Raw genomic sequence first — 22,956 nt, 5'->3', positions numbered from 1 at the left:
ATCTATTTCCTTCTTGTTTTCCTCTTTCCCTTTCCTACCTTCACTTCTGGCTAGCAGATCCTTTAAGTCAGCCTTTCTTCACCCATACTCTTCACAAGTCCAACCCATTTCACCAAACTTTCATCCACTCTATCCATCTATCTATCCATATCTTTGACGCCTGTTCCAATGGAACTCCCTCAAATGGGTAGCCATGGCAACAGAGCCTCAAAAACTAAAGAACCCAAGTGCCACTTCTTAGCGTTTAGTGCCTCACCCTTAACAGGCCAGTGGCAGAAGGCAACTCTAGCGCAGTGTCTGCAAAGGCTCCTACCTAATAATCCTAATGACTATCTCGAACTACGGCTCCTAAGTAATACTTCTAATGTTACTATCTCGTGCTCCTGCCTAAACCTTCCTACCTATTCATCTACTGCTCCTACCATTCTGCCATGAGGCAGGGCTAGTGCAGGAAAATCTAGAGTTACGAAGGATGAGCTGCACGAGTTAAGTACTGTCAAGTGTTACATATGATATGAAGTTATTGTATGTTTGTGGACCAAATGCCAGTAGTCCACACATTTGTGAGGCAAAAAAAATGAAAGATAACTGGTTTAGAGGAGTGCAACTTGACAACCACTTAAGTGCGGGCTCACTAAGCTGTTGTCATTAACCTAGGTGGGTAGTAATGGTAATATAACTTCCTGGTTGTTGGCTGCCTACCAACTACCACCTACTAACACTATCTATCATACTACACTTATTACCACACCTTTCTCTTACACAGTCACTCCTTAGATGATCAACTCTCACTACTTACTGTCCTCAGGCATTTCATTACCAACATGTCTATTCTCTTACGTTCTTTCACACTCAAGGAACTAAAATAAAAACCATACAATACACCTGGAACTACTTATCTTCAAACATATCCATCTTTGCTAACACCTCTCCTTTCAAGCACCTTAAATGCACCCAGGACCTTAGCCCACTATCCCACCATATGACTCAATTTAGCCCCCAAAGTTGTGTTTGTTGCTGCGTCCAATCCCAGATACTCAAGGGACTCTACTTCCTCCAGGTCCCTCTCATTCAAACTCACATTGGAACCATCCTGTTTCATCACCCTATTGCACTTTATCATATACGTTTACATTCATTCTCAGCTTTCTCATGTCACACACTCTCCCATACTCTGTCACTAGTTTCTGCAGTTATTCTCTTTAGTTTTTCAACAACAACTGTTTCATCTGCAAACTGCAATAGATTCAACTCCTAATACATTACAATAAATTGATTTCTTCTTCCATAAACAAACTGTTGAATGTTCATGGACTACTGGGATCCCATATGCAAATCAGTCATCTTAGTATCTAGTTCACAGCTTCAGGAAATAAATACTTTATGACATTCATTCCTCACCTGACTTTCACCTGAATCCGTGTAATGATTAACAATGAACTGATAGTGATGCTGACGCCATGTAAAGATATCTGACCAATGAGAAAGGTCATCAGCAATGACTGGTAGACGATTGCGCCATGTTTTCACAATAGCTTTCATATCATGCAGGGAGTTTGTTCGGCCATGCACCAAGCCCTGGTGAATCTGACAAGCCTCCTGTAGTTCCATTACCTGTTGAAATATAAGCAATGGATAATGAACATCAACTAAAAAACTGTAGTATATCACAGTTACAAATTAGAGAAAGCAACCTTTTTGAGTGGAGTATTTTCTATGCTCTGACATGATTGGTAAGAAAAAAAAAGTCAAGGTGAATGGAAATCTTTAAATTCATATGCTTCAGAAATAACTAAAAACTACAATTAACCGGTAACTGGATGACTGCGAGCCTTCTTAAAGCTATCGCAGTATGATAAAAAAAATTTGAATCTTAAAACACATCCACTTATCATCTGGGTGTAAAGCTTTGAATTTTCAACAGTAAACAAACAAGCTGGATGGACATGCTCAAGCATGTTCAGGCATGCATGGGACTGATTGAACTGAAACAATGTGGTATACAGGGACTGATGTGCTGTCAGTGGTCTGGTCCAGAGCATATGAAGCAGTCAGGGGAAACCATGGAAATGGAAGAGTGGTTTGGACACTTGTGCTTTAACAGAAGAGTAAGATTTAGCATACATGTCTCCTGTGAATGGTGCGTACAATAAAATATTTATATATATGGTTGCATTCTTTGTCAATATTACAACCCTTACATCAACTATAACATACAGGTTAAAAGATAGTGAAAAACACAGAGCCATACCTGCTGAGCTGCTTGTAAATATGGAAGGTGGATATGGGAAACAATATGCGGGAGTCTCTTCCATTCACGTATACAAAGCACTGTTGCTGCTTCCACCAACTTCTCTACAAGTTTTAGATGTTCTTCTTCCGGGTGACATATTGCCAAATATCCACGGTATAAGTTTATCTGTTAGAATAGTAATCATTATTCTTCAGATCCAAGAATAAAGAGGTATTATAACACCATATAAAAAGGGGCATGGGAGGTAAGTCAGTTGCTGTTTGAAATGACATGGCTCTGGTGGAAGCCCACAGAGAGAAACTACTAAAACTGATGACAAGGATGTGAGAAAGGGGACAGTGGAGCATGTGAACAGAAGTAGAGTAACAAGGTGTAGCATGGAATGAGGCATAATGATTTGAGAGTAAGTTTGAATGGGGAGGGCCTAAAAGAAATTAGAGAGCTTTAGGTACTTGAGAGTGGTTGTGGCTGTATAAGGAACAAGGGTGCAGAGCTCAAGGGTGAGGGAATGGAGCACATACTACCCAGGTGTCTTTGAAGGCATGCAAATTGTTGGTAAGTGTCTGTCTGCGAAAGTAGAAGGGTATATTTGATTAAGTGATATAGCAAGCTATAATGCATTCTCTTAAAACATAGGTTAGAAACAACATCTGGTTTGACTTACATAATGGATGAGTAGAAAAAGTAACATCAAAATAATAGAAAAAGAAATGAGAAATTAAGGAAATTCTTTAATAAAACAGTGCAGAATTGTGTGCTATAGTATGAAGGTTTATGTACATCAAAGAAAAAACAGGGAAATGACATATACAAAGTGTACTTACATATGAACTAAATAAAAGAGTTGAGAATATATGCTTGTGATATAAACAAATATGGACAGCAGTGTCAAAAACTATTTAGAAAAGACTGCACATTCAGCAAGAAAATGTTAAAGATACTGCTTTGTCAATTGTGTACTTAATATACCTATCTCTTGCTTTATGGAAAATCAATGCATGGAAATCCCTTTTACGTGTAACATAAAATAAAGGACCAATCAAAATGAAGGATGCTGAGATTCACTTTTACACAGCTCTGAGTCTCTATGTTAAATTTCATCAGAAAAGCAGTGTTAAATCTATGTGGTGTGTCACTTGTCCTTGCCATGGCCACTGGAATGTTCCATTCCATGGGATCTATTCCACGTCCTTGCTTTTTTTTTTCTTTTCATCTAGGACACGTCCATATCTTTATTAGTGTCCAAATAATGTTTCTATCTGTCTATTCTGTGCAGGGGGGGAATTTTGCATTTGTTGGGCTCCATCTCTTGAACAATTCTCTTCTATGCTGTCTGCCTTAACCATGTACTCAGTCAATTTACTCCATTCATCCTCCACTCTAATACTTTAAAAGTACTTCTTTAAATCTATTTTAATTAGCTTCCTACTTAATAACATATTCTGTCCTATGGCTGTTCTATCATTCCAAGAATGGCATTGCTGTGAAGGGCTTTGCTATGTCCACTTCAAACGTGATTTAGCATTAAAATGTGAAGGTCTGGTTGACGGACTATTTTTCATAAGACACCCAATGCCTAATTTTGCCATTATGAATTAATAATGCAACAGAAATTACCTCCCTATTAAGGCAATGCTATTCTTAGGTAATGCCCCAGGCTACCCAGTATATTTGAATTCAAATATGTTAAATAATGTAAAGGTGCAGTGTCTCCCTAAAAACATAACAGCACTGATCCAGCTCATGGGTCAAAGTGTGATAGTCACCTTAAAGGCAGTTACTTGAGATGATCTTTTCATAAACTCATTAAAAGAAACTGCTGGGGAGGATAAGCCTATTTCCATGATTTTCATGGTCTTGCCCAACCATAAACTTCTCAACAAATTCATGAAAACATTGTAGCCCTTGAAACTGATGTGGCCTTTCATGGACAAGGACGAAGTGAGGTTGATACGGTCCGAATGACAAGATCTTGTAAATGAGGAAGAGAATAGAACACGAAAAAGCTCTAGAAGAGAAGGAAAGTGAGGAAGGGTTCACTAACTTTACCTTAGCTGACTAGGTAGTAACACTCAGAAGCTTTTCATACATATTTTTGAGGCAAGTTTGCAAATTCTGATCTAAAATACGAACATGACCTAGAAGTTTACAAAGGGGTAAATAATATGTTCTACAGCTACAAAATGGGGCATTCACAGCAAGATCTTTGGAAATACAATTTGGAAAAGTCCTTCCAGTAGTTAAATTGGGAGACAAAAAGCTGCTTTCTTGGTAAGTGCCTGCAGCAGATAAGATAACTGCTGCTTTCCTTCCCAGTAACCCCACTGCATCTCTCTAAAAACCATCTTGCACAGCAACAGCCATCCTCTTCATCGAATATCAAAAATATTTATCATATATCTATTTATCATACTTAATCATCGTTTCCTGCATCAGCAAGGGAGCACCAGGAAACAGATGAAGAAAGACCCATCCACTCATATACACACATATATACACATACATGTACATATACATATCAACATATACATATAAACACACATATACATACATACGTACATACCCATCATGTACATATTCATACTTAGTCACCTTTATCCATCCCCGGCAACACCCCATCCCAAAGGAAACAGCATCACCATCCCCTGCATCAGCGAGGTGGTGCCAGGACACAAATGAAAAAAGGCCTCAACTGCTCTCACTCAGTCTCTAGCTGTCATATGTAATGCACTGAAAACACAGCTCCCTATCCACATCCAGGCCCCACAGACCTTTCCATGGTTTATCACGGACATTGCACAAGCTTCAGTCCAATGACAGCATGTCAACCCCAGTATACTATATCGTTCCAATTCACTCTATTGAAAATATCATCATTAATTCTATATGTCCCTTATCTTTAGTAAAATCATTAACATTTCAAGATAACATTATCATATCAAATATGTGGCTGCAAAGGTTTTCTTCATTCTCAGGTGTGTTTTCCTTATGTCTCTGCTGATCTTTTTCCGAAAGAATGCACCACAAATCATATATAGGATGTCTTGGGAAAAATGGGTTCCATTTTGCCAAATTCTACTTTACATTCATATTCTTAAATAGACAACTACTCCATATAGCAAGGGATGGGTATATGTAAGAAGACTGAGTGTGAAGAAATACCAAAAGTAAATACATGCTAGGAAGTGGCACTCGAGTTCACAAGTTATGGAGACTCTACTGCTGTGGCCACCCCCTTGAGGGAGTTCCAATTGGAATAGGCATCAGAGATATAGAGGAGAGATTGATAGAAATACATGCAGTAAGTGTGAACTGGCACAAAACTGTTTTGGTAGCAAGGTGGAAAGGTTTAGGAAAGTAGGAATTCTAAAGTTATAATTGACAGGTAGGCACAGTAGTGACTAATGTCTGGAGAAATTCCTGAGGACTCCCTCTTGCAAACTTCAAAATAGCCTAAAGCAGAGGCAGATAACCACATGAACGAGAAGAATTTCAGAAAATATGAACGGACTATAGATAGAATGAAGAAAAATAAATGGGATTAAAAGAAATAAAGAAAATTTATGACAATCAAAAAGTTAAAGTTGTGAATACATGACAAATCACTTGAATGACTGCAACAGTAAATCATTAACTAATTTCACTAAATTAATTTCATAGAACAAAGAAGCATAAAACTTACCTTCCAAGCCAATTCTTTAGGATAAGACTGTTCAACGTGTGCCAAGGATTCCTTCATACGAGCCCAATTTGGCACTCGCCATGCACTTTCAAGAACCAAGAGAGGGTTGCCAGAAGCCTCACTACTACCATACTCCTGAACCAGATCCCACTGATTCAACTCCTTTGCACATCTATGGAAAAGATAGGAAATTTAGATGTGAGGAATTCAGGTCAATCTATCAACATTAAACAATGCACTGATAACTTATTTCTACATTTCAACTTCATATGCCTACATAGACAGTGTATATTTTTGACTGTTTTCATACCTCAGACCCAAAGCCAGTGAATATAATAGGAAATGTATTTCGCATTCGCTGGTGATACTTCAAAATATTGCAAAAATGAACATAAAAGTGACACTTTTTTTTCTTATTTGCTGGTATACTGTTGATGTTCTTTTGTCCTTTCTTCTCTAAATCTATTGCATACATCTTCATTTAGATATATAATACTTCCTAAATGTCTATTTCACTGATTCATAGATTTACTGGAAAAATCCTTCCAGGGACTGTGCACTTGGTAATGGATAGTAAGGCTGAATGTCGGTTCTGCTGTTGTATTGCCAACTGAGACCCAACTATATTCATCTAACCCTTAAACAGTGGTACTGCCTCTGCGACCCAACCCCATATGTTATGAAAAAAAAAAATGCTTTTATTCTTAGCAATTACAAGAGAATAAGTCTGTTAAGTATATCAGGAAAAGTGCATGCAAGAATATAAATTGAAAGAGTGATGGAAGTGACTGAATACAGAATAAAGGAAGAGCACGAATTGTTTTAGGAATATGGGAGATGTGTGGATCAGATTTTTGCAGTAAAGATGACTGTGGAAAAGAATTTAGCAAAAGGTAAGAAGTAGTACACAGCTCTTATGGATCTGGAGAAAGTGTACAACAGAGTCAAGTGGAATGCTTTATGGGATGTGTTAAGGATATGTGGTATAGGGGAACACCTGCTGGATAGTGTGAAAGCCTTCTATAGAGGAGCAAATGCATATGTAAGAGCAGATGGAGATTTAAGCGAAAGTTCTTCGACACATGGATGGAGTGATAAGGGAAATTAAAGATAAACTTGGGAAAAGGGGTGCAGAGATGGAGTGTGACGGTGAGACATGGTGGCTAGTGAGAAGCCTGTATGAGGATAATACTGTGCTGTTTGATGATAAAGAAGAGAAATTGCAGAATGTTGTGTGTTCTATGATGTGTAAGCATTGGTAATTGAAGCTAAATGCTAGTAAAAGTAAAGTAATGGTGTTTGAAAGGAAACAGGGATAATAAAGATTTTGTAAAACCACACAACAGAGTGAAAAGCGAAAGCATACTAAATTTTGTTTTGGAAATGAGGGGAGAAAGACTGGAAGAAGTGAGAGAATTTAAGTATCTAGGAGTTGTTTTGGGTAAGTGTGGTGATATGGAAGGAGATTTAAGGGAGAGAGCAGTACAGGGTAGGAAAGTCATTGGATTACTTAACAGAATAATGAAGAGTAGAGATGTAAGTATGGAAGTGAAAAGATTAAGGGATGGCACAGTCCTCCCAACCCTGACCTATGCAGCCAAAACATGGACTTGGAATGATTTACAGAGGTCAAGAATCCAGGCTGTGGAAATTAGCTATTTCAGAAGAGCATGTGGTGTGACTAGATGGAATGAATAAAGAAATGATGGGGTGTATGAGAGATGTAGTATGGGAGGCAAAGCAAAGGGAATGAATTGTGAAGTGGTAGAATGGGTGAAACACAATACTTTGAGGTGGTTTGGACAAGTGGAAAGAATGCAAGACTGGGAGTTTACAAGTGTGTATGATAGTACAATTAAAGGAGTTGGTGTGAGTGGCCAAATAGGTTGGAGGAATACTGGAGGGAGAGAAATAGTGGAAGAATGTGTGGAATGGTGTATGGGAGGGAGGTATGAAAGGACAGGGATAAGTGGAGACTCTTTCGCCATGGCCACCCCTTGATGGGAGTTCCTGATGGGAACGGGCATCAAGGATATAGATAGACAGATGGATAAAATTATCCACCCCCCCAAAAAAATTATTTCCTTTATGCTACCATAAGTGCCATGGGCGGGCATTAGAGAGCCTATGCTGGCAGCAAAGATCGTTCTTATCTATGTTTCTTTACAATAATTTTTTTTTCAGGAATGATTGCTCTCTTTAAACCTACTCACATTTTAAAATTTGCTTTCTTATTTTAGTGCCTCTCTTAACACTATAAATGTAGAGATCCTTCGTATCCATGTTTCTTTATAATTACTAGTTTTTTCCTGGAATGACTGCTCTCTGTACACACTTAATCACATTTCAAGATTTCTGGATTCATTTCAGGGAATGTCTTAACACTCCACAAGAACAGTGTCTGAGAAAGACCTCCCAAGTTTCAGTCACTAATATCTGTTACCTGTGTAAACATACATTGCTTTCCATCATGAATTTCAGAGGGGAATGTCTCTGTGTCTTAGTTACATCTAGTACAATTCGACCTGAGCCCCATCAGCAGTTCTGTAAATTCCACTAACCACAATATGCAGTGCTTTCTCCTTTACTGATGCCATGACTGAATGGTGTCCTCAGTATCAATCATGTGCAAGTTGTCAGAGGTACTGCTACCAAAGCAGCACATGACACTAAAACTTTCAAGATTTTGCAACAAATTCTGGAAAGGGTGACACTGCAATGTTAATAGTTAACTGCCTTTTATGACAAACTCAGAACATCCTGTATATTTTATGTAGCTCTTACATATTTCACGCACTTTCTATATATCATACATGTTTTTATGAGTTTATATATTACTTACAATAGACCATTTCATTTACAAAAATGAGCTAAAAACTTTAATTGCACCAAAATAGTAACATTCATTATTATTATCATTATTTTGCTTTGTCGCTGTCTCCCACGTTAGCGAGGTAGTGCAAGGAAACAGACGAAAGAATGGCACAACCCACCCACACACACATGTATATACATACACATCCACACACGCAAATATACATACCTATACATCTCAATGTATACATATATATACACATGTACATAACTCATACTGTCTGCCCTTATTCATTCCCATCGCCATCCCGCCACATATGACATAACAACCCCCCACCACCGCATGTGCGCAAGGTAACGCTAGGAAAAGACAACAAAGGCCCCATTCGCTCACACTCAGTCTCTAGCTGTCATGTATAATGAACTGAAACCACAGCTCCCTTTCCACATCCAGACCCCACAGAACTTTCCATGGTTTACCCCAGATGCTTCATATGCCCTGGTTCAATCCATTGACTGCACGTCGACCCTGGTATACCACATCGTTCCAATGCACTCTATTCCTTGCACGCCGTTCACCCTCCTACAGGTTCAGGCCCCGATCACTCAAAATCTTTTTCACTCCATCTTTCCACCTCCAATTTCGTCTCCCACTTCTCCTCATTCCCTCCACCTCTGACACATATATCCTCTTGGTCAATCTTTCCTCACTCATTCTCTCCATGTGACCAAACCATTTCAAAACACCCTCTTCTGCTCTCTCAACCACACTCTTTTTATTACCACACATCTCTTACCCTATTATTACTTACTCGATCAAACCACGTCATACCACATATTGTCCTTAAACATCTCATTTCCAGCACATCCACCCTCCGCACAACTCTATCATAGCCCATGCCTCGCAACTATATAACATTGTTGGAACCACCATTCTTTCAAACATACCCATTTTTGCTTTTTGAGACAATGTTCTCGACTTTCACACATTCATCAACGCTCCCAGAACTTTCGCCCCCTCCAAGTAACATTCATACCCAAGAAATTATTCTTTTGTTCTAAAACTACCTACAATAGTGAGCACCAACATCTGACTTCCCATCGATGACATATATAAATATACACTTTTTGGTGTCCCATGGGTGAATGTGATGCATTATCTTTTCCAGCTGAGACAGTCTATAACACATATAGTGAAAATATACCCTCAAAATAATAAAGCATACTTTTATTGACCGGTAATGATTCTAGTAATGCTAAATCACAAAAAAATTTAATCTGTAAGTAGACACATACCTAATCCATCTTTCTTCCCAGAGTTTCATTTCTGACTGCAGCTTCCATGGTGCAGGTCTTACTGCCATGTCTGCTCTAGCTTTAGACATAGACAATTCATATGTTGCTTGAGCCTGCTCAAGAAACCCATGCTGCTCGTAAGTTACAGCCTGCAGAGTACATAATTTTCTCAGCATGAAAATAAATCAAAGCATAAAGGTCAATAGATAAACAAAAAGGAGTACAATGAAGTTAAAAAATAATTTTGTAGCACGCAAACATAAGAATGTGAAATAAAAGCTGGAAATCTAAATTAACTGGGCATGCATATGAGCAGGGTAATGACTCAATGGTAAAATTCCTTACTTGCTTTACTCCCAGATAAGTGGCAAAAGATGTATGAAGTGAAATAGTAAAACAATATCAAAGTTCCTAGGTGTAATACTTGGCTTCAAATGGGTACCAGAGCAATCTCATGGAATTCTCTCAGCACAGTAAAAACAAGGGGAATCTCATTATCACTTTGCTTTTTATGATGAAACATCATGAAAATCAATCAGAGCAGAAATCATAAACAACATGTGAGGAACAAGTCTGGTTCATATCTATTCTCTGTGTCATAGCGTATTGTGTGCACAATCATTCACTGGGGCTTCAGTTCACATAAAACTGCAACTTTTATCGTTGACCCTAGACATCCAATTATTCAGGTGGAGAACCTAGACATCCAATCATTCAGGTGCAGAACTTTGTATGAAGTATCCATTATACAAATTTGGTCACCATCCATTCATGAAATCATTAGATACCATGTACATAAGCATTTCAAAGCATTTTACTACACATGACATGATGACTTTGACTTCTAACACCCACATTCAAAACTTAAATGCAAAACTCTCTATGTAGTATCTATGCTATTAGCCTGGCCTGAGGGACGGTAGTAGCTGATAGGCAAAGATCCACCAAGGAGGTATATTATCGGTACTGCCTTCCTGGGTATCGGGAAGGTTAGTGATGGCTGCACTGTAAGCCAGCACTTTAGCGGTTGCTATACTGAACTCCTCTGACCCAGATAGCTATCTTTTCTTTCTGCCTCACCCAAACTTGGACTGCCTGCAGTTTGTCCACATAAACAGTCTCTGTCACACATAGCAGAACTTGACAACACTTAACTCACACAACTCATTCTTTGTAACTCTAGAGTTTTCCCCTGGAGAGCAGTATGCACTAGCAGGAACATTAGACAACAGCATTAGGTAGAAATATATGGCAGAGATAGTATATAGGAACATCAGGTGGGAGCATTAGGTGAAAGTAATAGGCTGGAACTTTGGGAAGAAACATTAGGTAGATGTAGTATGGAGAAACATTAGGTAGGAGCCTCTTAAAACACTGTACTAGAGTTGCCCTCTGCCAATGGCATGTTACGGGTGAGCCACTAAAGGATAAAAATGGCACTGGAGTTAATTATAGAGACTCTTATGTCATGGCCACCCCTTTGAGGGAGTTCCCAAAGGGAACAGGCATCAGAGATAAAGACAGACATATTAACATCAATCTACCTCGTCTTTAGAGTGTGTACACAACACAATACTTTCACCCTAACCTGTGGCCCTAGACATCAAAAAGTTAATCAGCAGTAGAATTTTGTGTGCATTAACTATGTTACAAGTCTGGATTGTGTGCATCAACTATGCTACAATCTGGACTATTTCCAATCATCCAATCATGAAAATTACAGGAAAAAGAGTAAGTCCTGTTGAGAGCCTCAAAGATGGAGTTAACAAAACCTTATGTTCTCACTATTCACAGACACATTATTTCAAAATATAAACTTCATCAGAAATAAAAGGCTAGAAACTGATATGAGAAGCTATCTATCTGCCATTCATAAGCCTATTTTAAACTAAGTACATCAGCTGAATGAATTATACACCGGAAAAAATTTCAGATGTCAGAAAACTGTCATCCAAGTACAAAAAAGTTAATCAGTTTTGCCCAAATAAAAATTTGTAAACAGAAATTTGAAGAGGTAAATCACTATACTTACCAGTCTAGTCTCAGGGTAATGTGCCACTGTCTGCCATAAACCTGCCCATAAATCCTCTTCTTTTAATAAAGAATACATCTCAGATAACGAGTCAAGAATTTCCTGCAATTATCAAACAATTACATATCAACAAATAAACAATAAATAAATCTATGAATCTGTTAAATTCTTGTATAAATGCAATAATGTGAATCATGTAAAATATCCATTGGAGAACAAGATCCTGGCATATTTCTGGAGACTCTTCTACAGAAACACCCTTCTGTTACATATTGCCACACTAAATTCTTCAACTTTATTGCTGGTCTTCCTCTTCAGCTATTCCACATCAGTACAAATATTCTTTAATGCTCTTTTAAAATTCATAAACCACAGTACTTCATCTTTTACTTTGTAAGCCAAGGGTGTGTCTAAGTGTTATATAATCTATGTAATGGCATTTGAAAGGAAACAGGGGAATATTGATTTTGCAAAGCAATTTAAAGTGAAAAAAGATAGCATACTAAACTGTGTTATAGATATGGTGGAAGAAAGACTAGATGAGGTGATTTGTTATAAATATGGCAGGAAAGAAGCTCAAAGAGGTGACAGAATTCAAGTAATTGGGAACTATCTTGCAAACCCGAAGAGGTGACAGAATTTAAGTAATTAGGAACTATCTTGCAAATGTGTAAATGATGCTTCCAATGTAAGGCTGTCCCACAATAAAACTTCAGAGTACATGTACAGACAGATAACATGAGTATATATAAGAGCTAACAAAAATCAGCATCATACTCTCACCTGCTGTGGATTGGTCACAGGTTCCATATCATAAGAGTCATGAAACTCTTTCTTAGTGGCACGTGGTGTTGTGGTGGCACCTTGTTCTAAGGCTAGCTGCTCTAAGAGAAGTGTCATACGATGCCAAAGGTTGTGGCTCTTGCCAAGATATTTCATGATGGCTGGTCGAATAGTTACTGGGGGATGGCACTGAGCAAGAGCTTCTGTGAAAGTGTGTAAAGCTGATGGGTGGCAGTCCTTCTGGATTACGTGTGACCCCGAGCACAAGAAAGGAATCACCTCACTGGCAATGCCCTGAAATAAATATATAAACATACAGAAGTGCATATGCATTAACTGTTTCTATTAGTTAAACTATATCAACATGCATTTCAAGAAATAAAAATATATTCATATCTATAGTACCCTCTAATTTTGGAATATTGTGTATGAAAGTTTTCCTGTGGGGCGGAGTAGCGAGAGGAATGGATGAAGGCAAGCAAGTATGAATATGTACATGTGTATGTATGTAAAGTCTGCCTAAGTGTATGTATATGTAGATATGTATATGTGCGTATGTGGGCATTTATATATATATATATATATATATGTGTGTGTGTATATGAGTGGATGGGTCATTCTTCATCTGATTCCTGGCGCTACCTCGCTGACCGGGAAACAGCAATTTTGTATATAAAAAATTATATTTCTTTATATCATACTTTGTCACTGTCTCCCGCATTAGTGAGGCAGTGCAAGGCAACAGACAAAAGAATGGCTCAACCCACCCACATACAAATATATATACATACACGTCCACACACGCACATATACATACCTATACAAGGAATAGAGCAAATTGGAACGATGTGGTATACCGGGGTCGACGTGCTGTGAATGGATTGAACCAGGGCATGTGAAACCTCTGGGGTAAACCATGGAAAGTTTTGTGGGCCCTGGATGTGGAAAGGGGGCTGTGGTTTCAGTGCATTATACATGACAGCTAGAGACTGAGTGTGAACAAATGTGGCCTTTGCTGTCTTTTCCTAGTGCCATCTCGTGCACATGCAGGGGGGAGGGAGTTGTCATTTCATGTGTGGCGGGGTGGCGACGGGAATGAATAAAGGCAGACAATATGAATTATGTACATGTGTACATATGTATATGTGTGTGTGTGTGTGTATTTATATGTATACATTGAGATGTATAGGTATGTATATGTGCGTGTGTGGACGTGTATGTATATACATGAGTACGTGGGTGGGTTGGGCCACTCTTTCGTCTGTTTCCTTGCACTGCCTTGCTAACGCAGGAGACAGTGACAAAGTATATAATAAATGAATGAATAAATATATATATGTGTGTCTGTGTGACCATGAATAAATATTTAACCTTTGTTTACATACCTGTTGCTGTTTTTCACTGAGAATCTTCCAAATACGGGGGAAGAACTGAAGCCATACCCATTCTGCTAAACTGGTGTCCATGTGACACAGCTCTGACACTGCAGACAGGAACTGTGAGTTGCACACCTCCTTCACACCTTCCATGAACTTAGCCTAAAATAAGAATATACCAAAATGCACTGAATATCATTAATGTAAGACATTATTTAACCTACATGAATACGAATAAAGGTAAATGATATATGTACAATAATCAATGTTGCATAAAATCTAAATACGCTTTCACTGACATCATTTTCATCTAGAACACATAATCATCTAATACTCTTCCTACTCTTTATCTCTCACTTGCCATAAAGTCATCCATCAATATAAGCATCTCTAATGGGCTTACACTTCAGCCGCTCTTTCCAGTTCTCTCCAAAAGATACACTAACTTTCTCTCCTCTGTCACAGTATATTGCACATTAGTCACAGTCAATCTTTCTTTTTTTTTAATACTATTCGCCATTTCCCGCATTAGTGAGGTAGTGTTAAGAACAGAGGACTGGGCCAATCTATTCCCTAAAATATCTATGAACTTCAAATATTTATGAGTTACCTTTAATTAGTACATCCATTAGAAAACCAGAGGGGTGTACCATGGAACACCCATGTTACCAGCAGGAAAGCTTTGTAATGGGGTAAAACCAAGTTAAGCTTTTGTAGAGTATTCATCTTATTTATCTACATTTATCATACTTGAATGCCGTTTCGAGGGTCAACGAGGTAGCACCAGGAAACAGACAAAGAATGGCCCTTCCACTCATATACACACATATATACACATAAACTCCCATACACAGACATATACATACATATAGATATTAACATATACACATGTACATACATATAAATACACAAACACAGACATATACATATATACACAGGTACATATTCATACTTGCTTGCCTTCATCCATTCCAGCGCTACCCTTTCCACAAGAAACAGCATCGTTATCCCCTGCTTCAGCGAGGTAGTGCCAGGAAAACAGACAAAAAAGGCCACATTCGTTCATATTCTGTCTCTAGCTGTCATATGTAATGCACCGAAACCACAGCTCCCTATCTACAATCAAGCCCCACAGACCTTTCCATGGTTTACCCAAGACGTTTCAATTACCCTGGTTCAGTCCACTGACAGCACGTCGACCCCAGTACACCGCATCGTTCCAATTCACTCTATTCCTTGCAAATCTTTCACCTCCTGTATGTTCAGGCCCCCAATTGCTCAAAATCATTTTCACTCCATCCTTCCACCTCCAATTTTGTCTCCCACTTCTCCTTGATCCCTCCACCTCAGACACATATATCCTCTTGGTCAATTTCTCCTCACTCATTCTCTCTATATGTTCAAACCATTTCAACACACCCTCTTCTGCTCTCTCAACCACACTTTCTATTTCCACATATCTCTCTTACCTTTCCATTACTTACTCGATCAAACCACCTCACACCACTTATTGTCCTCAAACATTTCATTTCCAACACATCCACCCTCCTCAATACAACACCATCTATAGCCCATGCCTCACAACCATATAACATTGTTGGAATTACCAATTCTTCAAGCATAACCATTTTTACTCTCCGAGATAATGTCCTCTCCTTCCAAACATTCTTCATCACTCCCAAAACTTTCACCTCCTCCACCACCCAGTGACTCACCATTTCATATGTGGCATAAAAATACAATATGAACAATATGTTTTATGCAATTCAATTCTGTAGATGCTGACAAACAACTGTATAAGGTATCAGAGCCAAAGGTGGAAGTTTTCTTCAACTTATGAGCAAAGTTCTAGTAAATTGTGTAATAAGTGGCATAGTCAGGTTAAGTTCCAGGTTAAACCTTTTAATAAGAGGTGACTAGTTATGGGTCTTGTGCCATTTTTTTGAGTTTTCTCAAAATTTTGAGGTTACATTAAATGTTGTTATAAATCTCATGACTCAAGCAAACTCCAAAATTGAGCTATAGGTTGTATGGCAATCAATTCAATAGATGCCGGGATTTAATACAATTAAGTGAGTTCCTGATACAGAGTGTGCAAGCTGTGATCAAAGTTAAGTTACAAGTTAAGAGCAACTTCCAATGACAAATAATGGATGGGCAGATGAAGTCAAAGTAATGAGTGGATGGACAACAGATGGATGACAGACAGACAAAAGATAGATAACGGACAGACAATAACGACACAGTGATCACTAAGTGCCTGTCTTAACATGCAGGTGGCAAAAAAGGTAAAGTATATCTACAAAGAAAGATATGTAATAAGTCTCTGATTCTGGTTAATGTGCCCCTGTCACATATCAGGTATACATATATATAAAGGAAAAAAAAAATGGTTTGCCTATACACTAACTTGTCGAGAGAGTAGCAGATGCAAATTTGCTTTTGGGTTTGCTTGGAGCTTGACACTACCATCAATGGACTGAGATCCATCCGCTGGTACAGATGACAGTTCTATGTCAATCTCATCCTGCAAAAGAAAATCCAAACATCATGTAGTGGACTGTAAACTTACATTAGCAGCAAAATCCTATACAGTATCCACAATCACATGAATCAATTACACAGCAAATATCTCTACCACAAGCTGAGCCCCAGGAACATCTGAAAGAGCATCTGCTTGGTGGGGAGTTAAAAGTGTTATATTCCAATAATAAAAGGTATTCAAGTGAATGAATATATCACCTGCAGTAGAATATAGTGTTTTGGGAGCGAAAGAAGAAATTGGTGGATATACTAACTGGAAAATGCCAAAAACAAATGTATGAAGTTCCATGACCAGATGCAGAATCTCCTTCAAATTATGAGCAAGGTTGAGTTCCAGGTTAAACATTTATATATGGAGCCAATCTTAGGCAAAATCCAAACAAGAGTTGGGGTCTTATATCAGTCACTTCTCAAGATGCTGAAAAACAACCCTACACAATTTTAGGATATTCTGATTTCAACTTTCCAAGCTATGACCAAGGTTGTGTTGCAGATGAAAGTGTGACTCCTAACAACAGAAAACAGATGATGATCAGCAAAGCAAACCCTAAGTATCTATCACGTTATGCATATTACAAAAAAATGAGATGTGCCCAAGAGGATTCATCTCCGTTGACCACTTAAAACAAATGAGGCTTACAGTAGCTCATCCATGGGAATGAACAACCATACAGCAACTTGCCTAGCTTTATGATGTCATGGTGCAAGGATGTGGTGGAACTAAGCCACTATCCAAACCCCATTCATTGTCTGACAGCTGGTGTCTGTGCCTCAGACCTGTAAATGTTATGAATCGATATCTTTTTTCAAAAAGGACACTGAAGAACAATGGAAGGCAAAACAAAGGCTCTATCTACAGTTGAGAATTAGTTTTCCATTCTTAAAATCCTATGTTTCTCACCTGCAGATAAAGACCTATTAGCATCAAAGTGCACATTATACCCAAATCAGAGCAAGATCTGAAGAAGGAAGCAATCTCTGATCATGAAGTTTGCCTTTCAAGTGTGATAAGCAGGTCAGGGTGGATGCTGATGTGCTCACCAATACTGTATAATTATTATTAAATAGCCCCAGGGCTTTTTCTATGGAGCTCTTGCAGCTACAAGCAAGCACTCTAAGTAGGAGCAGGGAAATGATGACCTCCTCTGGAACAAGATCCTTGAGGAGACTGTACTCTTAACCATCCACTGATAATGAAACATCCTCTCATTGGAAAACTTCTCATTTATAGGGTGACCACTTGAAAGCAAAGTCTGGTCACACCTGATTAAGAATATGCATCAGAATACTAAGTTGTATGTCTATACATCAAACAATGGCTGAGAAATGAGCTAGGATGGTGAAAGGGACAGTGAAAGAGGGGACAGCAAGGGTGATGATAGAGGGGATGACAGAGGTGTTGTCATACGTGACAGCAGTAGTAATGGCAAGGGGGTGGGAAACTGAATGTCAGAGATGGTGGCAATGGGGATGACTGATATAGTTACAAGGTTGTGGTAAAGGTCATTGTAGAGGGCATGGCAGAAGGGGAGACACAAATGAGGGCAGTGATGGAGATGGTAATGGCAGAGGTGCCTGCATGGGTGATAGCAGAGGGGGTTGCAGAGGTAGAGGAAGAGGTGGTGGCAGAAGGAATGGAAGAGATGGTTGCACATGGGACTGCAGAGGTAGAGGTAATTAACTGTGGTGGCAAAGAGGGTGGCAGAGGTAGTGGAAAAGAGTTGGTGGTAGTGATGCTGGCAGAGGTACTGGCATAGGTGGTAGCAGAGCATGACTGTAGGGTTGGAGGCAGAAATGGTGGCAGAGTTGTAGAAAGTGGAAAAGGTGGTAGCAGGAGTGGTGGTAGTTGATAGCAGGAGTGGTGGTAGTGATGGTCACAGAGAGGGTGGCAAAGTTTGAGAAAGATGCGGAGGCAGGGGTAGCACTCATAGTTGCAGAGGTAGTCGCAGTGGTGGTGACACAGTTGGCTGTAGAGGTGATGTTTACGGTGGTGGCTTAGACAGCTGCATAGGTGGTGGTAGTGACAGTGTGGCACAGGTGATGCAGAGGCAAAGGTGGTGGAAGAGGCAGTGGTAGTGGTGATGGCAAAGAGGGTGGGTGAAATGGTGTTGGCAAAAATAGGATAGGTGGTGGTAGCTGATGTAGCAAAGGGGGTGGCAGAGATGGTTGGAGTTACATGGGGGTACCTGGACAAAACATACAACAGGAGAACTGTTGATCTATAATGAGGTTATCTGCTGAAAAGTTCCTACCAGACTTATTCACTATTTTCTGCCTTAGTGAAGTCATACTAGGAACAAATGTACAAAAACCCTATTTGCACACATACATTCTCAAACTGTTATGTATAATTTACCAGAACAAGACCCTATCATCCAAAACCAAGCCCCACAAGCTCTTTCAAGGTTTCACTTGACCGTTTCATATGCCTGGGTTCAACCCACTTAGAACATGTCTTACTATCCCTCAATATACTACATCGATTCATTTCATTTTCTCATGCACCTCTCTCATACCAAATGTTAACATTATGATACCTCAAAGCATCTTTCACTATATCTTTCCATCTCCTTTTTGGTCTCTCTCTCGCCTTGTTCTCTCCAATGCTGACATAGAGATCCTCTTGATAAATCTTTCTTCACTCACCCTCTCCATATATTCAAACAATTTCAACTAAACTGGGTCAACTTCCTTGAAAAAGCTGAGCTTAACAACACACCTCTCTAATCCACTTACTTAATAATGAAGCACTTTTGACATAGAGATCCTCTTGATAAGTCTTTCTTCACTCATCCTCTCAATATACCTAAGCAGTCTCAACTAAACTGGGTTAACTTCCTCAAACATAGCATACTAAACTAAACAGCACACCTCTCTCATCCACTTACTTAATAATGATACGAAGAAATCTACGAAATAGGAATAAGTAGATTGGTGTGATCAGATGCGTGCTTCACTTTAACCAATCTTCAAATACAAATAAATACAATTACATTACTCACTTTAAATTTAGTGTAAGTCCTCTCCAAACATCAATTACAACCAGCTCAATATCACTTCCTTTCTGAAGTGCTATTAAATAAAAAACTGGTAAAGAAGGGGCTGCTACTTGTGGCTAAAACCAAAATGTTTTATTAGTTTACCTTGTATGAGCCCAGTATCTTGGTGACTGGGGTGGTCACTCTTGCTTTGTTCAACCCATCCATGTGATAAAAGATGTCCAACTGATAAGTCTAATGAGCTGTGAGGTGTGAGTCAATACAGCTTTCCTGTACTCCGCAAAAACTTTTCAAGTGCATTTCTCTGATATATCTTTAATTTTCACTGTAGTAAATGCACTTCTTGTGCTTCCCAAACCATTAACTCTCCAAACTGTCTGAATATGACAGCCTCTACTGTCTGCACTTCACAACTCACTTCAACAGAACTCTCACTATACTTCTACATAAGAATTTCTAAATACCATACCTTATCTTGCACATACCTTAAGGTGGTTTCTGAGGTCTTGCTCCTCTAGAAGAGGTCAAAGCCCATTGGTCTATGCAACCACCACATCAAGTACAGTCTAGCACAATTTGTAGGTACATAAAGACTCCCATACATTGATGGCTCACACAGTAATTTTTTGCAGTTACGACAATCATGAATTATGTTACAGGAACGAATAACATATAAGCCATCAGAGATGATACAGATTGAAAAGAATTTATATTTTCAATTAATCTAAAAAGTAATCTTTCCCTTTAACGATGAAATATTTCAAGATACTCTAAAATAGTTTTCAGTTATCCTTCATTTTATAATGATGTCACAGCAAAATGCTCTTCTTTTTGTATCCCTCCCTCCCACAGACATTAGTATTTGTGATCAAATGCTTACTATCACCACAGACACCTTTGCTTTTACCTCCTATTTTGTGTGTACATAGAGAAAAATATTGAGGAAGGTTACACGCTTCAGCAAGTGTTTACTGTAGCAACCACAGCTTTATCTTCAGAAAAAGAAGCCAACCAGGACATTCAGTAGTAGGAATGAAAAGATTGTTCCACGGTTTAAGGTCACCAAAGATCATTCAATACTTGTACTGGGAAGGAATCCTGAAGGGTTATGTTAAGTCTGCATAACCAGTGATCTGGTAACAGTTGCTGAATCATTTAATTCAGGTGATGAGGACAAACTTAGTACAACTACCTCCCATCAATCCTTACTCCATCCCATCCCACTTCACCATCACCTCAAGCCCTCACAACCAAATTTTTGGATAAGTTTTCATTAACACTTAGTCATATGGGTCAAGCAATATCATTCCCCTCTTACTGAATGGGAGGTGATGAACCAACATGGTGCATCAGTTCATTAATTTTTTCCAATATCTTATTTTTGTGAAAATCTAAATAATCACAGTTCTTGGGTTAGGTCTATCCATTTATATCTCTGATGCCTGTTCCTTTGGGAGTGGCCATGGCAAAAGAGTCTCCATAACTGGTGAACCCCACTGCTGCCTCTTAGCCTTTAGTGCCTCATCCTTAACAGGCCACTGGCAGAGGGCAACTCTAGCTCAGTGTTTCCAAAGACTCCTATGTAATGTTTCTCCCAATTACTTTTACTAAATGTGTCTAGCTAATGCTCCTGCTTGGGTTAGGTAACTACTTATCGAAGAAAACTGTGTAAAACACATATGTAAGATACAATTTACTGTACTATTAAAGAGTAAAATTTGGTTATTTTGCAGCAGGTGTTAACTTTCCTTTACTCACAAGGGTTAGCAGCTTTTCTTGAAAGCTGTTAGATCTCTACAACTCATTTGCTTCATAATTTTCTGATTATCATTATTTTTTTATTATACTTTGTCGCTGTCTCCCGCGTTTGCGAGGTAACGCAAGGAAACAGACGAAAGAAATGGCCCAACCCCCCCCCCATACACATGTATATACATACGTCCACACACGCAAATATACATACCTACACAGCTTTCCATGGTTTACCCCAGACGCTTCACATGCCTTGATTCAATCCACTGACAGCACGTCAACCCCGGTATAACACATCGATCCAATTCACTCTATTCCTTGCCCTCCTTTCACCCTCCTGCATGTTCAGGCCACGATCACACAAAATCTTTTTCACTCCATCTTTCCACCTCCAATTTGGTCTCCCTCTTCTCCTCGTTCCCTCCACCTCCGACACATATATCCTCTTGGTCAATCTTTCCTCACTCATTCTCTCCATGTGCCCAAACCACTTCAAAACACCCTCTTCTGCTCTCTCAACCACGCTCTTTTTATTTCCACACATCTCTCTTACCCTTACGTACTCACTCGATCAAACCACCTCACACCACACATTGTCCTCAAACATCTCATTTCCAGCACATCCATCCTCCTGCGCACAACTCTATCCATAGCCCACGCCTTGCAACCATACAACATTGTTGGAACCACTATTCCTTCAAACATACCCATTTTTGCTTTCCGAGATAATGTTCTCGACTTCCACACATTCTTCAAGGCCCCCAGAATTTTCGCCCCCTCCCCCACCCTATGATCCACTTCCGCTTCCATGGTTCCATCCGCTGCCAGATCCACTCCCAGATATCTAAAACACTTCACTTCCTCCAGTTTTTCTCCATTCAAACTCACCTCCCAATTGACTTGACCCTCAACCCTACTGTACCTAATAACCTTCCTCTTATTCACATTTACTCTTAACTTTCTTCTTCCACACACTTTACCAAACTCAGTCACCAGCTTCTGCAGTTTCTCACATGAATCAGCCACCAGTGCTGTATCATCAGCGAACAACAACTGACTCACTTCCCAAGCTCTCTCATCCCCAACAGACTTCATACTTGCCCCTCTTTCCAAAACTCTTGCATTTACCTCCCTAACAACCCCATCCATAAACAAATTAAACAACCATGGAGACATCACACACCACTGCCGCAAACCTACATTCACTGAGAACCAATCACTTTCCTCTCTTCCTACACGTACACATGCCTTACATCCTCGATAAAAACTTTTCACTGCTTCTAACAACTTGCCTCCCACACCATATATTCTTAATACCTTCCACAGAGCATCTCTATCAACTCTATCATATGCCTTCTCCAGATCCATAAATGCTACATACAAATCCATTTGCTTTTCTAAGTATTTCTCACATACATTCTTCA

The 22,956-nt window shown here is 39.2% G+C and overlaps 1 protein-coding gene across 1 annotated transcript in view; it reads right to left on the bottom strand.

The window, feature by feature from the left end:
- Positions 1–22,956, bottom strand: part of Nipped-A (Transcription-associated protein Nipped-A) — a 107,597-nt gene that overhangs the window by 35,044 nt on the left and 49,597 nt on the right. Inside the window, exons 15-22 of the mRNA XM_071662424.1 lie at positions 16,648–16,764; positions 14,247–14,399; positions 12,862–13,155; positions 12,079–12,180; positions 10,047–10,195; positions 5,937–6,108; positions 2,252–2,419; positions 1,402–1,614 (exon numbers count right to left, since the gene is read on the bottom strand). Of these exons, the coding sequence (XP_071518525.1) occupies positions 1,402–1,614; positions 2,252–2,419; positions 5,937–6,108; positions 10,047–10,195; positions 12,079–12,180; positions 12,862–13,155; positions 14,247–14,399; positions 16,648–16,764 (1,368 nt within the window). The remainder of the gene's footprint in view (positions 1–1,401; positions 1,615–2,251; positions 2,420–5,936; positions 6,109–10,046; positions 10,196–12,078; positions 12,181–12,861; positions 13,156–14,246; positions 14,400–16,647; positions 16,765–22,956) is intronic.

This window comes from Panulirus ornatus, chromosome 6, assembly GCF_036320965.1.
Source record: "Panulirus ornatus isolate Po-2019 chromosome 6, ASM3632096v1, whole genome shotgun sequence".
Taxonomy (NCBI): Eukaryota; Metazoa; Arthropoda; class Malacostraca; order Decapoda; family Palinuridae; genus Panulirus; species Panulirus ornatus.
The sequence above is the reverse complement of the archived record's forward strand: the minus strand, read 5'-3'. Positions and strand labels throughout refer to the sequence as shown.